This window comes from Hypoxylon trugodes, assembly GCF_022578975.1.
Source record: "Hypoxylon trugodes strain CBS 135444 unplaced genomic scaffold F4822scaffold_4, whole genome shotgun sequence".
NCBI lineage: Eukaryota > Fungi > Ascomycota > Sordariomycetes > Xylariales > Hypoxylaceae > Hypoxylon > Hypoxylon trugodes.
Genome location: NW_026250019.1, coordinates 1914459 through 1935647, shown reverse-complemented (window position 1 = coordinate 1935647; position 21189 = coordinate 1914459). Strand labels below are relative to the sequence as shown.

The following is a 21189-nucleotide window of genomic DNA, read 5'->3' as shown; positions in this document are numbered from 1 at the left end:
GTCGATTTTCATTTTGATTGGTTCTATTATCCAGCCAATCAAATTAGGTGGACTTAACCAGTCAACTACATGTATGTAGTGGGGGCAGTACACCTAAGTACGTACCTTCTACCTTCCTCACACAATTAAGAGAACGGAGACTTTATTTTTCCCATCCGTGCTAGCCCTACCTTTCTCCCACCAAAAATTTCGCATTGCCAATTGAAAGTGACCTGAACTTCGGTAATTTTCCACGAGCGCAAATCCAACATTCAATCTTCGAGTTCGTCCTCCCAGATCAATCAACACACCTAGATCACACAATCCACCAGGACAGATCTACCACAATGTCGACCGCCGAACTTGCCTCGTCCTATGCGGCGCTCATCCTCGCCGATGATGGTGTTGAGATCACTGTAAGCCAGCGCAATACCCCTCCATCGAATTTCAAAAAATGCGACTACAAATTACGTATGGTGATGCTAACAATTTACTACCCAGGCCGACAAGCTACAGACCCTTATCAAGGCCGCTAAGGTCATTGACGTCGAGCCCATCTGGACACAACTCTTCGCTAAGGTACTACGAATAATCGAATAACGGACGAAAGAACTAAAATTGCTGATGCGTGTCTTAGGCTCTCGAGGGCAAGGATGTAAAGGACCTGCTATCGAACGTTGGCTCGGGCGGTGGTGCTGCTGCTGCCGGTGCCGGCGCTGCCGCTGCTGGTGGTGCCGGTGGTGCTGCTGAGGAGGCTAAGGAAGAAGAGAAGGAAGAGGGTAAGTTTGAAGCTCGCCAATGCATGATACTACATAGGAAAAATATACTAATTCCCGATTTAGAGAAGGAAGAGTCAGACGAGGATATGGGATTCGGTCTTTTCGACTAAACGTTACGTTCTGCGATCACGAATACTCACCTTCCCTTTGTACTTTCACTGCATGGTTCTGGGGTTCCATACACCATTGGTGTGGCGTGAAGGAGGCAACATTAGGATGCCATGGGCAAAGTTCACCCAGTCATAGGTTAATATGACGATGCGCTTAACAATGAAATCGTTTGAGACCAAAGTACTATAAGTTCATTATGCTGAAGTGTGCCAAGCATCAGAAACGAGACGCAACTATGACTTAAATCTCTATCTAGGTAGGCTATGGAGAATTATAATAATTTCTCTTATAGAATTTTGTGTGCCTAATTCTGTATCGACCATCTCATGCGAATCCTTTAACCTGTATCCTATGCCAAACCATAAACGCCATATTATACGTTCAATCATGAGATTCGTGTTAGCCTAGTTCCCAGTCAATTTACTGTACGATCAAAACAGCACTGGGAACTAAGCCGGCTTCCTTTAGGGTCTTGCCTAGATCGACACCTTCAAAGACCTTTCTGGGGAAGTTCTGAGCGAACTTGGTAACAGAGAGTCCGTTCTCCGACTCTAGCAGCTGCTTGACCTCGAAAAGCGTAGTGTCTGCTGGAAGTGTCTTCATAACGTTGCCGCTAGGGGTCTGTAGTCTCAAGCGGGCTTCGTTGTGAGTAGCGGCAGGTCGAGCAGCAGCTGGGGCTGGCGTCGGAACTGTTGTGGTGGCGGGAATAGATCTACCTTCTCTAGCAGCTTTGGCCTCCTCGGCTTTGCGACGACGCTCCTCCTTGTCGGCTTCAATCTTGGCCTTGATACGCTTTTTGGCCTCAATGTCGTCGAGCTTCTCTTGTCGCTTCTTGGCTGCCTCCTTAATCTGTTCCTTACGCTGAAGCTCCTCCTTCGCCTCTTGAGACTCCTTGGTGGCCTTCTGGCGAATTTTCTAGGTAACGGTTAACGATTATATTAAATATGATCCAACTGGCTAGACGTACATCATTGCGCTTCTGTTCTTCCTTGTCTACCACAGCCTGGCCAGCTCTCTTTGCTTTAACACGCTCACGAAGTTCTTCGAGTCTCTTCTTCTTCTCTTCTTCGGTGAGAGGGGCGATTTCCTCAGTAGACTCGGCAAAATCAGTGTGACCCCTGGAATTTAGGTTAATTCGGGACTGGTTATAATATATCAATCATACAAAACGGTAGGATAGAAACTTACGATTTACCGGCGTGGAATTCAGCCTCGCCTTGGGAACGAAACTTCTTGCCGCATTCATTGCAGACGAGTGACATTGCAACTGTACCATCTTCTGCCCTTGTAATGCTGGCACCAGATGCTTCCTCCTCGAGAAGTTCATCCAATGGAGTGTCTTGGGTCTTTTCCAACCAGTCCATGGCATCCGGCACTGGGCCAAATCATCAGTAAATCAATCCCTAACCAGTAGAATATTATTGAGTAAGGATACTCACATCCATCAGATCTCTTTGCTGCTAGCTCGGCACGTGATTTGTCGAATCCCATCTCTAGGAGTTGGTTGATCAGTTCCTGTGACATCTTGGGCGATGTAGCTGTAAGTTATCCCCGATATTGGGCTTGGGTGATTGAGGATGTGTTGTAAGTTGTTTGGTGGAAAAAGAATGGGCCCCGGAAGGTTATGGCAATGCCAGTGGAATTTTATATTTAGGGATAAGAAGTAAGGTAAATTGTATTAAACTTATGGGAGCTGCAAGATTAAGAAAGAGTCGACCAAAGCTTCAGGTGGCACGTCATTTTGGATGTTGCCTCAAAACGATAATGCACAGTCGCGGACACGTCGGTACCTTAGGTACTTACATAATGTCGGTATGCGGGTAGGTACCTCAATGTGATGAATTTCCGGCCTTAGAATCCCTGAAGGTACTTATCTCCTTACCAGTTAGAGCCTATTAGATACCTCGGTAGGTACTCATTAGGTGCCATACCCCTCGTGGTGTAGCACATGCCCACTATCTTCTAGAGATTTGATAGGTGATTTTATTGTTTCCTTTTGCTTTTGATAGGTGCGGACCCGTAGGTGTGCGTGCGCTAATGTAATTACTAAGCTACATAAGTCACTCTAAGTGGCCCAGGTGCATTTAATATGGAGATCTACTCACTCTTCACCCCTAATGAACAAATACGTATTGGAAGTACAAAGAACATTGAACGTTACAGGGGGTACTTTCAGAAGGTCCCAGAGGTGAACCCGATGTCGTAACACGACGACAACACCACAGCCGTTCGCCGTCCGTGCATTTTATTCCCATCTAAGCCAGATTTCTATCTTCACATTCACATTTCCTTGCTTGTCGCGCTCTCACAAACAACTTATCAGCAACTTTTTCTTCTCTACCTCTTTTCTTCTATTTCTAATATAACCAGTCCCTCAACTACACAGCTTCCTGGAAAATAATTAAGCTGTACTTTGGTCCTCCTTATTGATAAGACCTACACTTTTTCCTGCTTTACTTTAGGACCCGAGATTTGGACTGCCATCGCGCCGCTGACATATCGTCAACTCCTCCGACCGCTCCCATAGCAGCATACCGCGACAACTAAAAACCAAAGCGAAACCCGTGCAGATCGCGTAATCCGTTTGCTATCATGTCGGTCGATATCGATCCCCAGGAGCTTGGCTTCCATCGTACGTCATGACCGAATCTTGCATATCAATACATATTATCAGTATAGCATATACTCACGGGTTAATAATACAATAGGGCCTTTTACAGCAGAGGTCTCCGAAGTGCTGAGGATTAAAAACCCTAATACCCATCCCGTTGCTTTCAAGGTACGAATAACGTCTATTTCCCGGCCCGCCACGCCGTCCGTGATGACGCTTAGTTCAACGGCTTAGCTAACCTTTTACAGGTCAAAACCACCGCACCGAAGCAGTATGTTTCCCATCTAACCAACCAACTATACCCGACCGTAACGAACTGTGTTAATCCCTATCCCAATATACTAATAATGGTCGTCACCGAAGGTATTGCGTCAGACCGAATTCGGGTCGAGTCGAGCCAGGAAAGGAGGTTGAAGTTGCAGGTGCGCATCTTCACTATACCCCCTTGTGTACACCATCCTAATAGTTTGCAGTAATCCTCCAGGCTATGAAGCAAGAGCCTCCCCCGGATACGAAATGCCGTGACAAGTTCTTAGTCCAGTCCGTTCCTATCACGGGAGACAAGGAATTTGCCAACTTAGCGTCTATTGTGAGTAGTGCCTTGCTACACTTCGCCCTTGAGTAAACGTATAGCTAATAGGACCAAATAGTGGGATGCTATGGAGAAGTCGGCGATAACAGAAAAGAAGATCCGCGTCGTCTTCTTGCCTCCCGTAGGTGCCTCTGGATCCGCTCACCTCGAAACACCCAGCAAGCCCTCGGCAGTTAATGGCGTAAGTTCCATCGCATTGCATTGTTCAGCAATAGCGATCTTACCGTACTAATATATTCTATCTCAGACTCAGGCAACACCAGATGTGGCCCCCCCTGCTTACTCCTCCCCCGGCGAATACACCGGTAGCCAGGCAGAACCCAAATCGTCGGTAGAAGAGAAGGATATCAATCGCGAGGAGATCCCGTCAGTCGCCGGTGCAGCGGCAGCAATTTCTACCACCCAGAACAGTGACCCGAGCCCCGACGAGTTGAAGCAACAACTCATTAATGCCGAGAAGGTGATCGCGAAATTGAAGCAGGATCAAGAAGGTCTACGACAACGAAAGACGGCGAGTGCAGACAAGTCAAGCGCCAAACCCGCAGAATTGGCCCAGGCGACACGAGCTGGCACAGAAGGCGTACCGGTTAAACTTGCGGCGATTTTGTGCTTTTTGAGCTTCATGCTCGCTTACCTCTTCTTTTAGGCTGCGATGAGGATGTCCTTGCAGATTCTGCCGGAGCAGACATCGAGGAATATTTGGTATGGTTGCGATGTTAATAGGCGAGCCTGCTACTAGATGGAACGACCCAAGTAGGAAAACTACGTCTACCTAGGTGAAGAGGCATAATAAGAGATGGATGGGAAGGAAGTCGGCCCTTCTATTCGGGATAGGTGGAAAGTGAGACGAAGGATCTAAACTAACCTTCGTTGTGGCATACGCATTGTATTCTAGCATGTATTCCCCTTTGTTGTCTGTTTGATCGCCGAGGCATGAGCATTCTGATATATAGTCCCATGGCATTAATTGCTCTATATGATCCCACTGGAACCTTGATGGCTCCCTAAGGACTCGTCCTTGGCTACGCTGTTCTCTGCGTATCGTGCTGTCCCACTAGTATGTTGGCTAGAATGATGACTGCTACCCTCTAAGATATAATATTAGACTTATGGGAGTTGGCTAGGAAACACTGTTTCCGAATCGATTCCATTTCTAACCCATGGGCCAAACGCCAAACCGTAACCCTGATTAGACACCCACTAAGCATTAATTATATACACTACTTTCCATATGATCAAAGATTACGCGAAGAATACACGTATATCCCGTTTTCATTTCGTCTAGGCTTCGATTTCGGTTTCCTTCCATGCAGTTTTCTGGCCTACTAATCTCCCACCCTCCTTACGCTTTACTCTGCATCGGATACCCACGCTCTCGTCGAAGATGAAGCGCCAGATTACGTAAGTCCAGCTGCGGTGGTGAGGTAGATCATTGTAAAATTCGTGGGCTATCTTGTTGAGCTGGGGAAGTCTAGTCCAGGGGACAGCAGGGAAGTCGTGGTGCTCGTTGTGCAAACCGACGTTATACACTAGGAAGTTGAGGGGGCCATAGTACGAATACGTCTCCGGTACGGGGATTCGGTTTGTCGGGTCGGACTGCGTAGGCGTAACGGTCTCGTATACGTAGTGCTCGGCAATAAAGTGGCCGGCCAAGGGGTGCAAACTGCCAGCTAGGAAGGAAGATAGCAGGAAGTATAGTAGAGAGCGGACGCCCATAGTCTTAAGGATGACCATATCGAAAGCTAATTGGGTGGCAACGTTGGTGGCGGAAACCCAAGTGAAGGGTACCTGGTAGACACACATGGGACGTATGGCGTAGAAGAAGATCTGAAAGGTACAGAAGAAGGACTTGCCCAAGATCGAATCGAGAAAGATGGCTTCAAGCATTGTAGGTAAATCGGTATCCAGGCCGTCGACACCGAGGGACTTGTGATGAGTCAAGTGGTAAGGACGGAACGAGGCGCTATAGGGAATGCCGATAGGTAGGTTGGCAATAATGGCAAAGAGTCGGTTCGCGGTCGGGGAACGGAAAGCGAGGTTGTGACTGATTTCGTGGATAGCCATGAATAAATTCTGGTTGGCGGTAGCACCGACGACATAGGCAAGTAGCCAAAACGGTGCCGAGAAGAAAGACGTATTGCGGAGAACGTAGGCGCATAGAACTTGTAAGGCGACGACGCCAAGGACGACATACTTGGTGAGAGGCTCGGGACCGCAGAGTTTGGTCACTTCGGGATGTGCCTTGATGATTGCCAAGCGTCTTGTCCGGTGTGGTTCTTCAGTATAAGTCCAAAAGAAGTCGCGATATTTAACCTCGATCGGATCTCGCTGGAGGACTGAAGATGCATCCTGAGCTTGCTTGTCGTCCCCACCTTTACCGTTGAGACGTATTGTCTTCTGCAGCTTGGGTGCTTCAGGGACACTGCTGGTAGTGGTAGAAGCCGCCGAAGGTGCCATTTTTTATCTTGTCCTTCTCTCTTGATTTTTATCTCAGGGGTGTATTCCTATTATCTCCTCCCAGTTAGAGAAATAAGAGAAAAAAAAGAAAAAGGAGACCTCTCAAGGTGGCATGAGAGTAAAAAATCGAGAGGAGACAGAATTGCGTGTCTCCATTTTTGCGGTGAAGATGTTTCCTTGTCGGCTTGTCTCCTTGTCTCCTTGCTTGCAGTAGTGCACCTAGTTGAGTAACAGTGGAAAGTGGAGCAGTGGAACAGTGGACTAATAGGGTATTTTTCAGGGTCTTCAATTGACCACTCTTGTCCAATCATTCTCCATCCTCGGGGCACACGGACCCCGCACGACCTCCCATCAAATGTCCTCACCCCACTCCTCCAGCGGGATGTTCCCCTGAACTTTTGTTACTCACTAACGTTACCAGACAGGAGGGTAGGAGCCCTGGAGATCGCTCAACTGTCGTACTAAGTTCTACCTACATATACTTTTATACACGTGATGATACTTTCAGCTACCTACCTAGGTACCTATATATTAAAGTTGTCTTTTCTAGAAACTCGACATACATGTAATCATTCATCGCTACTAATTTACTCTAAGGCCTAACTCTAATTCTAGGCTTCTCAATTACATACCTAAGTGCAATTTACTCACACCCCTTTTACTCCTTTTATTCTACCTAGGTATACAATATGTGTCACATTGTCATACCCGCCACCTAAGCCACCAAGTTCACGGTAATCACGAATATACCAGATAGACGTATGAGTAAGGATCTCATATAATAAGATTATCATAATTCAGTCAAGCCACCCGGTTCTAGTCAAAACAATTATGTAAGTAGAAGAGAGATCCCACGACAGAAATCCCTTGCATCTCGCCTACTGTACCTAGGGTCTAGCCATTCACGTCTGATTCTTGGGACTACCAGATCTTATCAGATGCAATATGATCCTTGCGCAAGGGCGGTCACAGCTCATGTGCCGGTAATGGCTGGCGAATAGGGTGAGACCAGTGACCGATCGTGCCATACAGCAGACGAATTACTGAGGCCCTTGGTTCAATGCACTAAAATTCCACCACGAGATCGTCTTTATAGTCTTATATGGGGCTTAAGCCTACACCGCAGCTCAATGGCTTAATAATTGTGTAGCCACCTACCAAAGGGGCGAGGCAGGCTGTAGGTATGACATTATAGATAGGTGATCAACTAATCCCCAGTTACGATCGAGCCTCACATAATATTCCATCTAAAGCGAGATATAAATTGGCGAAGAGTTCTCTTAGATCACCAATACGTCAAATACCTAGGTAGCTTTCAACTTTGATAACCAGGTTGCCAAATTCCCATTCTATATAACTAATGAATACCTTCGCCGTTAGGTGCCGTCGAATCAGTCGTGATAAATAGCGCGGCATCTTGTTGGAGCGAGCCGTTGTAGCTAGAAGTCGGTCTACCACCTCAAGGGGGCCCATCCAACCATAATTGGTTTTGTGTATGTCAGGGTGAAGATATACAGGAATTCGGCTAACCCGTAGTCTAATGTGCCACTGCTTCTAACGCCAGCCCCCAAGTATTTTATCGTTATGTGTGTCCTTATCGTGGCTCGTGATTCGGTGCCTGCCGGTCTTCCATGACAAGGTGGCTTCGCTATGTTTTCCTACTTGATGAACATAGGTACGTGGCTCCGTCTAGGTACTCTATCTAAGTAGGTATTCGCAAAAGCACGTTGCTACGTAGAAAAGCGTGTCATTTGACTAATCGACTTTAGAAAGGTACTATAAAATATTAAAATATTTATTATCCATAGATTATTACTAAGCTCTATCTTGCTTCCTTAAGTCGCATGGAAAATGCTGTAGTGTTGCCCATAAAGTACCGAGATAAAACTCCGGTGAGTATCATGCGTACATAAAGGATATCTAAACGGAACAAGTCGTGAAATCCTTCCACTTAAATCCATTGATTAGATGTTAACCCAATATAATTTTCTGCAGTGCGGATAGCTCGGAATCATCCGCCTATGCCTCGAAGATATCGAAACATAAGTGCGATCTGCCGGGCATCCGCATCTCGAAGAAGAAGGGATTGGTGGCTCTTTATGATAACTCAACAAGATTTGACATGTAAAACTACTAGGCAAGTCAATGATACGCTGGAGAAGCCGTCCTATAGCCAAATGAGGCGGTCACAAGAGCGATCCGGGAGAAGGAGTAAGCGCATACCTATATATTATTTGGGTATGAATGTGCGTGAATAGATAGCCCGATCCTATCAGGAGCCGTCTCAACTGCAATCTAAATGGGGTCCAAAAATGCGGGATGGATGCCACACAAGCAGGGCGGACCAAGTGCAGGGCTATACAACTATGGTAAGTCAATGCATCTAGGGTCAGAATACTACGTAATTTATTAACCACACAGCCTGGTAAGGCATAATATATAATATCATATTTACAATAATATTTTGGCCGACCTAGACCTAGATTGAACTCGGGATGGGGTGGACATGTAAGGGGGGCGGAATAGCTGTTGGCTGCTTTCGCTTGTTAGACATTTGAGACAAGACTTGAAAAATATGTATAGAAGAAAACGGGAGGAACTAATTAAATACGGACTATAGTTTCCTTTCGTTGATTAATAGCCACTTTTATTATGCATATTATAACTGTGAAGTGATAGCCGAGTGGCACTCGAACAAGACCCTTGTCGAAGAGCCGATGCATCTCACCTGCATCAAATCCGGGTGATCTTTTAATGGGCAAAAGTGTAGCATCCCTCTGCCAGGTTCTGATACATGGCTGTCTCCGCCCAAGCCCAAGGCTCATATCCTTCAGATTCTAAAGGCGGCATTAATGCTGTATGCACGAGTGAAGGGTCTGACGTAGAGCACGAAGGCGAATAAAGGTGACGAAATTCGCCAATCAGCTTGCCTCTACTCTTGCCGATAGTAATAGCGTCCTCGGGGAGTAATGGACTCCCACTTGTCCCCGCTTCCAGATGATAGCCGACTCTATTAGTATTTCCATCTCGCAAACTCGTTGTATTCTGCCCTAATATGTATTTTTCGCGGAGCATACCGGTTAGCTTAGCTGCGGGATCGAAGCTGAGATAAACCAAGACTTTTAGACCATGCGCATCTTCCCCCGTTGCGTAAACTATCGACCGTTCATCACTAGAGGTGGTAACGCTACCCAAACAACCAGGAGGATTTAGTATTCCGTAAATACCGTCTAAAAAGGCGTTGCGGCCGAATAAATCCGGATCTGGGGGCCAGAAATGTATTTGATTAGGTTGGTAACGTATCTCCGTTTGGCTGATAGGTATTAAAACGCCCCCATCCGAAGGGAGGGGTTCCTGTTCCCTATGCCCGGTTCTCAAGCGTAAGCGGCGTAAACCTGTCGATCCGCTAGAAGCGTCATCAACTAAATCCAAATAAGTATTAGAACACCGTTGATAAAAACGTAGATGAGTTTGACCACGTGTGAACATTGGTGTCATAGAACTGTCGTCTCCTGGATGTACCTTTTCGGATGGACGGAGCCCCGAAGCTACCATATTGTGCTTGTCCAAATGCTCAATTGTCCTGTTTGAAAAGCCTACTGGGCCCGCTGGGATATTTGGGGCAGGCTGGGGTTCTTCGTCGTCGCTCGTTTCCGAGTCATCATCGAAAAACACCTCGGTGATGTAATATGATCGCCGACTTCCACTTATTCCAGCAAGCCATTCTTTTCGAGATTCGATTATGTGAAGTCTACCCGAAGCCTCGTCTTTTTCAAGCTTGAGAAATCCCCATCTGTCGTCTATGGGACCTTCGGCATGTTCTCTTCTCCAACTAGGATCTTTCTTCATGGTTTGCATCTTAGAATTCGGATCATGGAGTGGGAAGCGAAAGCAGTGATAATAGGAGACCCAGTCGGCTTCTCTGAGCTCAAAATCAGTTTGATTTGACAACCCATAAAAGTGGCCATCCCAAATTTCAAAGCAAACAGTGGAGCCGAGCTCATACCCGACCACACTTGCCAAGTGCATTTTCCGAGGGAACCATGAGCCCCTCTGAATATTGAAACCGGTCAGCACCCAATTCCGAAAACCATCTACGCCTTCTTCCGAATGCGTCCCAAAGTACAGGTAATCTTCATTGTTTCGCACGAATATTTTAGATGTAGACTCTAGTCGCAGCTTAGCTATGATTTCCTGCTTTTCGGCTTTAATAATCAATAGCCAGTTTTCCGTGTTTGGTAAAGCGAATGAAAATAAACATGAAGTAATGCCACTGGCATGATACAAAACCCGGAATTTGTATTTTCGACTTTTTGCTGATCGAGGTACTGCCTCACGAATTAAAGCTGGAATATCAATGACGACTTCCAAGCTTGCAGATCCATGTAGGTCCAGAATCCGCAGCCACCGACGCGGTCGCGACTCGACAATGTAACAAAGTATCCCGTGAATATATTCGAAGGAGTCGGCAACCCCAACAATGCCTAGGATGTATGGTGACGCTTGTGCTAGTGCCTGGTGTCTTTTTGCAACCCGACGTAGGGCTCGGGAGAAGTGGCCGGTCCGCTGCGCCTCCCGCGCCTCAAGAGTATAAGAAGCTTTGGCCTTTTGAGGCGGAGTTGTTAGCAACGGAATTCGACGACGCAGGCTGCCTCAATTTGAGATAGAGTGGCAACTCACAGTCATAATCGCTCTGCAAAAACTTTCTTCTCTCACAAGGTATTGGAAGTGGCGGCTACATAAGGATAAATTGAATATTTGATCTATGGTTAAATATTTGACAATATAAGCCATTATCTCATAAGGTAGCCGCTGTAGTCCCGGTGTCCTTGGAGGTGTTATCAACTGGTATTCCGACGCACACATCGATCCTGGACAAACTAGTATAATCGATGTGGCCGGGACAATAGGCAGCTAAGTTGGGGGTGAAGGGGACGGAGGACCACTGATCGTACATTGCGTACTTTCAAGAGGGGGAAATCGAAAGTAGGCGAAAGTAGGCGGACTGATACCCAATATTGTTCAGGCACGGCGAGGGAAAAATAGGTACTTGTAGGTATTCTATTAGCGAGATTGCCGAAGAGCCTCATTATTGCCCGAATGAATGATCCACAACATGGGTTTAGGGGAAAGAGCAAGGCTCTCGAGTTGATCCACAGACTACCTAAGATAGGTAGTGTCTTTCTTGTCTTGTTTGGAGAGTAGGGCAGTGCAAATCGATACTACACAGCCAGCCTTATATCTACTGCACTTGCGGAAGCCATCTCGACTGACCTGGCAGCCTGGGCAAGGGATAGCAAGAGGAATTTTATGGCTGATTTTAACATATTCGCCTGGTCTCGATCTGTATGGCACGATACACATTCTTTGATGTGTCTTAAGTGTTAAGTGAATGGTGAGAAAGCAAAAGGGCGTGTGGTGATACAATGCTTCCCGACTATCTAGGTAGGTAGGTAATTACACATCGGTTGATACCGGGTATAATTGGTTAGATGATACAGGCATGGCAAGCCTTGAGAAACATAAAGAACAGCGATCCCCTTTCGAAGATTCCTTTATTGTTTTCCTGGAGGGGAAAAAACGTGAGCAGAGCCGCATTTACCAAGTTCTCGTGGTGATCCTACCCCAACCCAGTCTGGGTCCCAAAAATCTTATCCCTTACATTCCCCTCACCCTCTTGAGCTTTTGAGCCGCTTGATATTGTCATCATATACCTTATGTAGGCTAGGCGTTGTGGATATTCTGTCTAGATTCATACAATCCATGCTGGGTACCCAGATACCTAGGTACTTATCAAGGTACCTGAATACATACCTAGGTACCTACATGGTATGTATTGTGCTACGGCATTTCCTCCCATTTTTTCCGCGCTTGATGCAACATGAATCGGCCATCTAACTTAAAAATCATATTGGCGGATTGGATGCATCGGAGGTCATTATGTACCTAGGTACCTCAACCCGCATAGATGTTATCTATGCAGATAATGATAATAGGCTAGCTTGATTTACTACACAATTAATTGGTCTTAACTTGAGGCTCAACATACCGGGGCCGCGCCGAGATTTACTTATTCTGGTCTTGGACCCCAAAAATTGAAGCAGGCTCTACCCGACTTATTTCTTGCACTTCCGCCCCCATCCTGTCCTCGCTTTATTCTCGTTTCTCCCCTCTTGAACGATACCTATACTCTTTGGTCCGACGTGAACAAATCAGCGAGAATATCCAGCCCCGTCCCAATTTGAGAGGTTCTTCCTTTTGAGTAAGGCTTTTATTGTTTTGGGCATGTATTTGGGCAATCATACGTCAGCTCCGGATCTAATGGGTGGCAGGAAAACCCCACGGGTCTTAATCGTGTATCGTGTAAGAATATAGCGTCAGTCAGTCAGTCTCGTGACTTGTGGTGTTTTTTGGGCGCTGCATGTGAACCATCTAAGCACACGAGGAAAAAGCTTCCGCGGCAATCTAAAAGAGAAATGCTTTTCCTCGGGAAATGGTAGTGTGAATAGTTTAACGAGGAGCTGAAAAAAAATAAACCTAGGGGGACTATCGTCTACCCATGAAGTAAGGATCATCTGCAAATCGAGTGTTGGCTATACCTCAGCGTACCATCGAAAAGCCGCGGACCGTCTAAGCGAGGTGACTTTAGTGGAAGGTTCAGCTTCCAAACGGCAGAAGAACGTTACACGCTGGTTAGTCCATCCCACAGATCGCTCTTCAGTGCTACGGCTAATAATGGAAGCACTGTTACTATACAACCATCCTATTCACAAAAAACGCCTTGTATCCTGCTCCTCTGAAGAGGTTAGCACTCTGAAAATCCACCCTGGGATGCCATCGTTCAGTTGCAGCCGAGTGTCTACTCTACAATGCACATTTTACAGGCCGAGAAATACCACCGCATCCTGACACCCAAACCATACCCAATCTACTTGATAGAGTAGTTGAAATTTGGGGTTATCCGCATCCTATATGGTACTCTATTTAGGTGGTAGATTTCCCCCGGATTGAAACGTAGCGGACCCCCGGTAGTAGACCTCTAGGAGGTACTGCGCAACTCATGCACAGTTCCGATAGAAATTCATATCAGTCACGGCGTCCACTCAAAAGTGGGTATGTCTAGACATGTCATACGATTACTTGAGAGGATTAGCTTCACGCGTTAGAACGCTGATGAGATATCAATTTCCCGAGAACTACCATGACAAAATTTCAGCCTACCTAGGTTTGAAAGACTATGCCACGTAGCCTTTCGTAATGATTGGAATATAAGGGCTACGGATAGCTTGAATAAGATGCCGTATAGGGTGACTGTATCCGATACAGGTGTTGTGTCCATTTCTCCCACCTATAGCGGTTCTATGCTAACTGTTGAGTAGAGCACTTGAATTCATGTTGATTCTATAGAATAGAATTTCTCTGGATCTCCTGTGGCTTAGTCACAAACGGAACGATGCGTCGACAAGCAGATTCATATATCCGCAGAACTAATTGGCCCAGACCTCCTTAGGCCATCTGATGCCAATTAATGAAGATTTTTGGGCGCGGCCATAATTCCGACCCAGGCATGACGCTTTATTGGTTTCCTATACCCCGAGTGGACAGTTATCCAGATGTGTGAAACACCAACTGCGGCCCGATAGGATAGTTGTCTTGCTGAAGCCAAAGAAACAGCACGAATATAACGCGAATGATCTCTGCTCACGCAGTATCTGGGCGCCGCCTTCATCGATAATGAATGTCGCCACTCAGACGGTGAAGATCTAGTTAGGTCAGGCGACAAGTAGATCGAGTTTGTGTCACATTACAAGCTTGATAGAAACTTACGGAATATGGGGTTGTATATGTTCGGATGTTTCGAGGCATACCGAAGCCGACGATGCTACTGCTGACTGGCTTCCACGCGGCCCATAAGCAACCAAACGAAAATCTTACTGAAACATTGACAAGTGCTGCAACGAGTCATCGGCCCGCATCGACTGATGGTTGAGGATACATCCGAAATTTGGTCCGATCCTATTCGATAATGTATAGGATTGCACAATGATAGATTCCCATGCGGTTGCTATGTGTCAGGACCAAGACCCCCCGAGCGAAATATGTACCAATCATGTAAAAAGGCATTGTCGCTCGTTATTCCACACCAAAAGTATTCCACATCAGAAGTATTCCGCTATCGGTCGCGAGAGGGAGGTAGATCATGATCAACGGCAGGTATCAGGCATACTTGCATGAGGCTGACTTGAACTTGGCGAGAACCTGGTTCCCTTGGCTCCCCGAACCCGAGAGCTGCAGATTATGCGATGCGGTAACAACTGTGAGCTTTACATGTCACCTATCATGGTGCCAGCCGAGCTTTCTTGGTGCTGTACCGTAGCGTGCTTCTAGTGTCTCATCTAACATGCATGCACAACTAGCATATTGGAACAGAATCTGTTAGGCACACCAGTGAGGCTTACAGGAATGTAATGTCGACTGCTACCTACCTTGGATCCTTGGACTGGAAATGACTTCCGATAGAAGGAGATACGGTCCCCAGTACCGGGTTGCAATCACTTTAAACAGAGTCGTAGAGCATTTTGTATTGAAGCGTGGACCTGGTAGTTGGCTCTTTAGGACGATAGATTGGACCTATAACGGGTATTTTTTCCCTGTATATGTCGTGTAGCTCGAAGGGGAGTAATATTTATTAGTCGCGATTGCGACATTATGGTAGGGAGATAATGTGGGATTCGAGATTGTTTGAACCGTCATATCGGAACATATCCAGGTAGACGAGCGTGTACCTGGAATGATGCTTGCGATGCTGATCTCTGGAGTTGGTTATTAGGTATTTAGCGAACTTAACCATTTGATTATTTTTTGTCCTTGATTTCTTTTATGTCTTCTTAGTATGATTTCGTTATTAATGAGGATTTATTGAGTTTGGTGGGAGATGGCTGATTTAGAATATTCAAAAGAAAAGGAATTTACATGGATGAATTTAGAATCAGATTGCACCTACTCGATTTATTATCGTATGATTTATGGTTTGCACTTGGCAGCAACTGGCAAAATAGGTAAGGTCGACTTAGTCAAACATACGATTATTAGGTAGGTACCTACCTAGGTAGTTATTGGCAGACAACCTTGGAACATTAAACATTAAGAGTTCAGTTCGTGACCACATTGTGACAACTACGAACCTACTCCTAAAACCTCGTCCATCAACCACCAACCACAGATGATATCACAATAGTTTTGGTGGAGGATTAAAATGGCGCTTAGAGGGAATATAACGCCAAAGGTACGCTTTGCGCCTTATCAATCACCTATCTTTCGCGCCTGCTAATACGAATATCGCCTATCAAGACTATTATGGCACCTGCAGCCGCCTTCACCATGGCATGTGTCTTGTTTGTGTGCGTACCTTGTGCACATTATATTCATACATTTCTATAAGGTTTTTTTTTTTATTAGGCGCTCGATATAAATATTAACGGATCCCTTAGCTACACCCGTTCTTCTATGAGAGAGGCCAAGCGCAATGCTGTGAGTGTTTCAAGCCTCCTCCCCTTGCCAACTTTTATAATCAAAAGCAAGTAGCTTATGAGTCTAGCAACATGAACGGGCGCAAAAAAGAAATCAGCCAAGCGGGCCAAGCGGCAGGGCAGAGTAAAGAAGATTGAAGCGGACCAGGTTTCTATCTTGCAGGATGAATCTCACCGCTTCTCTTTTGCGCCATGTTATAAATCATTTCGCCACAAAGTGAAACGCGGACGTCGATGAGACCATATGATGCAAACTCGATTGGCTCAACGTGCTTCGCCGGATGGTATTGGGAGAGAGTAGGCCTCCGAAGAAAAGACCTCATGGAAAAACAAGAATGCTATTAAGGCCCGACCATCATAGTGTGAAGGAGGGAAATGTCATAAGAATGACTAGCTGAGCCCGTTGGTGTAGGATCCTATGGGACCTATTATCCAAGGTTGTCTTCGGGTGTTACAACCTCTTTCGTTAGAGAACGCCAATAGGATAATCGTCTCTTTCCTGAATGTGATAGACAATGACTATTGATTGGTTATTCGGATTACGAATCGATCGAGGATGTGATATCGAGGAGTAAAGAATTCGAATTCAGGGTCGGGCGTTATTTTATATTATTCGACTCAGGGTACCTATTGTTGTACCTAGCCCGCGTGTATCAACAATTATCATAACTGAAGCCACTGACTGACAACTGCTAGAGACCCCACTACAACCCCTGTCACGGGTATCTTACGTGGATTTTTAAGCTCTAAGGCACACCTGCTTGGTAACATTTAGCGTAGAGTTAATAGGTATTAGGTGGTATTAGGTAATGGGTTCTACGTAATTGTCTACCTGTCGCAAACCGAAAGAATTGTAGCTTCAAGAAATCTATCCTTTTCCTCCATTCCCGTACCTACCTACCTACCTACCTAGCCTAGGTAATTCGAGGTATTACGCCGACATATGTACACCAATCTAGTCATGATACATTAGCATTACAATTAATACTATTATGGCTGGTAATAATGTCCTCTCCCTGTTGGGGTGGACATTCCTCCCTAATGTACGTTATCGCCATTCCCTCCTCATGTCCCTCTACCTTTGTCCTCTCCTCATCTCCGTCGACAATAACACATTGTAACTAATTCCGTGTAGCTTGCGACTGGCTGGGTACAATCAATCTACTACGGTCTTACTATCCGCGCCGGCGACCCCAAGCCCGCACCGAACTCACCTCGCTACGTCCAACATCGTCGTCGAATCCATATCCTCGTCGTATCGCTATATCTATTATACACCATCTACGAAGCCGACTACGAGCTCCGTCGCGCTTCCGACTACTATGCCGAACTTGGTGTGTCCTTTTCCGCTTCCGAGCGCGACATCAAGAGCCGTTTTCGCCGCCTTGCTGCCCTACACCACCCTGACAAACTTATGAGCGCTGGTGGAACAAGCGAGGACGCCGATTTCTTCATCCATCTCAAGACCGCCGCCGATACTCTCACCGACCCCGCGCGACGCTTCGCCTACGAGCGTTTCGGCCCCGACGTCGTATCTTGGAAGCATTGCGTCACCATCCGCGACTTTGTTACCCGCGGTGTCCAAGTTCTCGTACCCTACTACGGCCTCGCCGCCATCGCCATGTACGTACTCGGGTTATTGGGTTACTTAGAATGGGGACGATACTGGAGATGGTTGACCTTGATTGTTCTATGCGTTTTCGAGCTACACACTATAACACGACCTACGTTCCCACGGTTTCTCGGAAATCTCATCAACCCATTCTTGACACATTTCACTTCTCATCCTCCATATCTACCTTTCCAGGTCATATCCCTTGCGCGCAAGCTCAGCATTACGCTATATATCGCCTTCTCACAGATCGGACCGCTGCTGCAACAACAAAGCGTAAAGCCAGGCGAGGCGTCGGAGAAGGCGCTGCGACAGAGTCTAGATAGGCTCGAGCAGACAGCCCGTAGTATGGATGTCGATGCAACGCGGCTCATGGAGTTGGAGATGGCGCCCTTCGCTGGCGACCCTGAGGTGATTAATAGCATGCGGACAAAGCTCAAAGAGTGGCTTGTACAAAACACAATACGGGCGGATCCTATGGTGAAGGATGCCTTAGGGAAATCGTTTCAGAAGAGACGAGTAGATGCCCCGGCGGGTGCTAAAGGAAATAGATGACGAATTGTTAGACATTCTACCTTACTAGACACTTTATACACCAATTGAAATATGACCAACTTTTCCCTCTTTTGCAATCCTTATATACATGATCGTACATATACTATTAATATTCGCCATGATACATCTATTAGACTTCTGGAGTCTTCACGCCATTATGAGTGAAAGGTATCTTATACGACCATGGTTTTATTTAGGACTCTGTCCAAGAAATAACCCCTAGAGTCTCTGCCTCCCTCTAGTTTCGATAGGGATCAATACCATCCCAACAAAGGCAGCGAGGATCAGAATCGCTGACATGTATATAGGTGCCTTGGTGCCATCGCCAGGTATATTAGCGGCGAGAATCGGAGCAATGAGCCCTGTGACACGGTTCAGGAAGCTCGCTACACCCGTTCCGGCACCTCTCACGGGCGCGGGGAAAATCTCGGGGGTAAAAGCGTAGAGTACACCATACATGATATTCTGGCAGAAGGCCTCGACGCAGGTGAAGAAGAGCTGCCAATTGGGCGTCGTACCAAAGGCCACAAAGAAGAACAGGAATACGGCCGAGATTAGCGTGGAGATGGCGAGCGTACCCTTCCGTCCAAGGAACGGCGACTTGTGATCGACGGTATACGCGGCGAGTAGACTTCCCGGTACACCCACCACGGATATTATTGCATAGTTGCGATATGTTTCCGACGGAGCGGCATTGTGTACCGCAGCCCCCTCGCCGCCGACTGGCGCATCTGAACCACCATGTGACAGATATTGTGGGAGGAATGCATTAAAAAGCGGATATCCTAGACCTATAGTACTCCAACAGAACCAAATTAAAAGCGTCGCAACGCCAAGTTTGCGGTTCTGGAAGAGTGGCTTTATGTGGCCAAGTGAGAAGGACATGAGATTTTTCTTGATGATGTTCGTAGCTGAAACCCTCGTTGGTATTCTTTCGGCACCTTCAGCATCCACCACGGCATCCATGATCTCGTCAGTAAGCCAAGTTTTCCTCTTATTCCTGTATGCGATACCGTGGACAACGGTGACGGCTTCAGATTGTCGTCCCTGGGACAGAAGATACTTGGGCGACTCGAACAGGTGGAAAACACCGAATCGGATAAGGAACATAACAAATGTGATTATACCAATAGTCAAGATGAAATGTCGCCATCCTTGGTCGGCAGGCCAGTTTGTAATGAAGTACCAAGCAAAAATGGAGGAGACGAGTTGTCCTACTGGCCACCACACGGATAAGAGAGTTAACAGAGCACTAGAAGAGTCTGGTAAAATCTCTAGGAAGAGTGCCCCATCAACTGGCAGGTTTCCCCCCACTCCGGTCCCCATACAAGCAAAAAGGATACAAACAGCTATCCAGCTCGGCGCATACGCCGCCCAGATACCGAAGATGCTCGTGATTAGTAAAGTGACGTTAAAGGCAATGCGTCTACCTATAATATCGGATCCCAACCCCCAGAAAAAACTGCCTAAGCAGAGTCCAACGTAGAGAGAACTGGTGGTATATCGAACCTGTTTCTCCGATACGCCAAATTCATCAGAGAGGGATGGAAGAGTCAACGAGACGCCCTGTATTTATGTAAGACACGAGGTACCAAGACAATAAACTAGAAATATGAAGTAGATAATTACTTACTTGCATCCAAAGACTATAAGTATGATTAGCACAGATGCAAGACGCTGTTGAAATTTGGGTATGCTCACTTGTCGGCAAACCAGCCAAAACCACACAAAACGAACAGTTGCCAGTTATACCGGCCCATGCCGATATCTTGAATGGCCTTATTTATGAGCTTAGATTTTACTGTGGAGGGTCATTATTAGCACCGGCTCTTAATTAGTATTAAGCCAGTCGAGGAGCGAGGCTCACATTCGTACTCGGTCCATTGGCCTCGAGATTGACCTTTGCGGACTTCTCTCCTTAGACCTTCGATAGTATACTCAGCCGCACTCATCTGCAGCATGCCGGTGTTCTCATCGTCGCCATCCTTCGGTAGGCCGGCATCGGGGTCATCAGAATTAGTGCCCGCTTCTTCTTCTTCTTCTTCTTCAAATTCGCTTCTCCCGGATCTCGCGGAATGACTATGTAGGTGCGCTTCCTCGAGTGGGACTAGGACGCCAACATAATCGTGAACGGATTCTCGGGGCCCGAAGAATGATGGGAAAGAAAGGAACCTCATAGTGGAAGCAAGAGGAGTATAGCGAGGGACGATATATTGAACACTACGACCCCATTCGTCTAAATTTCAAGGTCGACGAGACCTCAAAATGGATTATAGATTAATGAATTGATGAATTTGGGCTTTTTGAAGCAAGTATCGAGAATTCCCTCCCGTTTTCGGTCTAGGGAAACTTGGAAAATGTCTTGGAATGCCACGTGATGAATAAGTAAGATAGATGACACGAGGCAAGACACAAAAGCACTGACTTCTCCAAAAAGATTAGAAATCACCTTCTTCTTCCTCTACTTCTCTCTTCTCTTCTTCTCTCGCCCTCCCCAAATGATTAAATGGGCGGATGACGCTGTTTCGTCGCTCTCGGTGCAGGTGATGAAGAAGTTCTTAGATGTACCAAGTAATAAAGTAATCAAGTAACATTGATAGGATCGGGTGATTGCAGTGAATGTCCGGATGTCTTACGGGGTACGGGGTTATCCCTACCTAGTAGATGCCCCAACTTCTTTAAGTTGTCGCTGTCCAACTGCAACGCTACAAATATGCCAGATATCCACTTTTTAACTACCTGGACTTACTACGGAGTATGTACCTACTCCGACGCTCAATTCCTATTGGCTACTTAGAATCGCCATCTTCAAATACAGTTTCACTATTCATTGAGTACATGTACATTGTCTACCTTATGTACCTAGGTACCTAGTATTTCCTTGACTTGAGTCTCTGAAGAACATTGAAGCAACCAACTATATTCAACTAGTAGCAGTTGATGGTACATGTAGTATATATATC

The 21189-nt window shown here is 46.4% G+C and overlaps 9 protein-coding genes across 9 annotated transcripts; 4 read left to right on the top strand and 5 right to left on the bottom strand.

Annotated features, from left to right (window-relative positions):
• The first annotated feature begins 140 nt into the window (after positions 1 to 140).
• On the top strand, positions 141 to 1053 carry F4822DRAFT_399795 (60s acidic ribosomal protein-domain-containing protein). Its single transcript, XM_051457796.1, has 4 exons — positions 141 to 395; positions 481 to 558; positions 617 to 758; positions 822 to 1053. Exons 1-4 carry the CDS (start codon positions 327 to 329, stop codon positions 866 to 868), a joined length of 336 nt encoding a protein of 111 aa, XP_051315577.1. The 5' UTR covers positions 141 to 326; the 3' UTR covers positions 869 to 1053.
• On the bottom strand, positions 1054 to 2617 carry F4822DRAFT_399793 (ubiquitin-related domain-containing protein). Its single transcript, XM_051457795.1, has 4 exons — positions 2309 to 2617; positions 2058 to 2244; positions 1837 to 1987; positions 1054 to 1784 (listed from the first exon to the last, which is right to left on the bottom strand). Exons 1-4 carry the CDS (start codon positions 2391 to 2393, stop codon positions 1290 to 1292), a joined length of 918 nt encoding a protein of 305 aa, XP_051315576.1. The 5' UTR covers positions 2394 to 2617; the 3' UTR covers positions 1054 to 1289.
• A 411-nt stretch (positions 2618 to 3028) lies between these two features.
• On the top strand, positions 3029 to 5066 carry F4822DRAFT_399792 (VAMP-associated protein). The gene is made up of 7 exons (XM_051457794.1): positions 3029 to 3501; positions 3578 to 3648; positions 3729 to 3751; positions 3844 to 3902; positions 3954 to 4069; positions 4131 to 4253; positions 4320 to 5066. Exons 1-7 carry the CDS (start codon positions 3462 to 3464, stop codon positions 4716 to 4718), a joined length of 831 nt encoding a protein of 276 aa, XP_051315575.1. The 5' UTR covers positions 3029 to 3461; the 3' UTR covers positions 4719 to 5066.
• On the bottom strand, positions 5067 to 6943 carry F4822DRAFT_399789 (sphingolipid delta4-desaturase). The gene has a single exon (XM_051457793.1). It carries the CDS (start codon positions 6527 to 6529, stop codon positions 5354 to 5356), a length of 1176 nt encoding a protein of 391 aa, XP_051315574.1. The 5' UTR covers positions 6530 to 6943; the 3' UTR covers positions 5067 to 5353.
• A 1363-nt stretch (positions 6944 to 8306) lies between these two features.
• F4822DRAFT_214201 (uncharacterized protein) lies at positions 8307 to 9158 on the bottom strand. The gene is made up of 3 exons (XM_051453903.1): positions 8985 to 9158; positions 8753 to 8926; positions 8307 to 8659 (listed from the first exon to the last, which is right to left on the bottom strand). The coding sequence occupies exons 1-3, from the start codon at positions 9035 to 9037 to the stop codon at positions 8494 to 8496; spliced, it is 393 nt and encodes a 130-aa protein (XP_051315573.1). The 5' UTR covers positions 9038 to 9158; the 3' UTR covers positions 8307 to 8493.
• Positions 9034 to 11542, bottom strand: F4822DRAFT_214184 (uncharacterized protein). The gene is made up of 2 exons (XM_051453902.1): positions 11210 to 11542; positions 9034 to 11134 (listed from the first exon to the last, which is right to left on the bottom strand). The coding sequence occupies exons 1-2, from the start codon at positions 11393 to 11395 to the stop codon at positions 9281 to 9283; spliced, it is 2040 nt and encodes a 679-aa protein (XP_051315572.1). The 5' UTR covers positions 11396 to 11542; the 3' UTR covers positions 9034 to 9280.
• A 4108-nt stretch (positions 11543 to 15650) lies between these two features.
• Positions 15651 to 16903, top strand: F4822DRAFT_399758 (uncharacterized protein). Its single transcript, XM_051457792.1, has 4 exons — positions 15651 to 15815; positions 15881 to 15930; positions 16021 to 16060; positions 16128 to 16903. Exons 1-4 carry the CDS (start codon positions 15786 to 15788, stop codon positions 16185 to 16187), a joined length of 180 nt encoding a protein of 59 aa, XP_051315571.1. The 5' UTR covers positions 15651 to 15785; the 3' UTR covers positions 16188 to 16903.
• F4822DRAFT_214064 (uncharacterized protein) lies at positions 16874 to 18336 on the top strand. The gene is made up of 2 exons (XM_051453901.1): positions 16874 to 17102; positions 17195 to 18336. The coding sequence occupies exons 1-2, from the start codon at positions 17052 to 17054 to the stop codon at positions 18224 to 18226; spliced, it is 1083 nt and encodes a 360-aa protein (XP_051315570.1). The 5' UTR covers positions 16874 to 17051; the 3' UTR covers positions 18227 to 18336.
• Positions 18232 to 21044, bottom strand: F4822DRAFT_399751 (MFS general substrate transporter). Its single transcript, XM_051457791.1, has 4 exons — positions 20094 to 21044; positions 19928 to 20027; positions 19860 to 19872; positions 18232 to 19792 (listed from the first exon to the last, which is right to left on the bottom strand). Exons 1-4 carry the CDS (start codon positions 20401 to 20403, stop codon positions 18446 to 18448), a joined length of 1770 nt encoding a protein of 589 aa, XP_051315569.1. The 5' UTR covers positions 20404 to 21044; the 3' UTR covers positions 18232 to 18445.
• Positions 21045 to 21189: the final 145 nt, after the last annotated feature.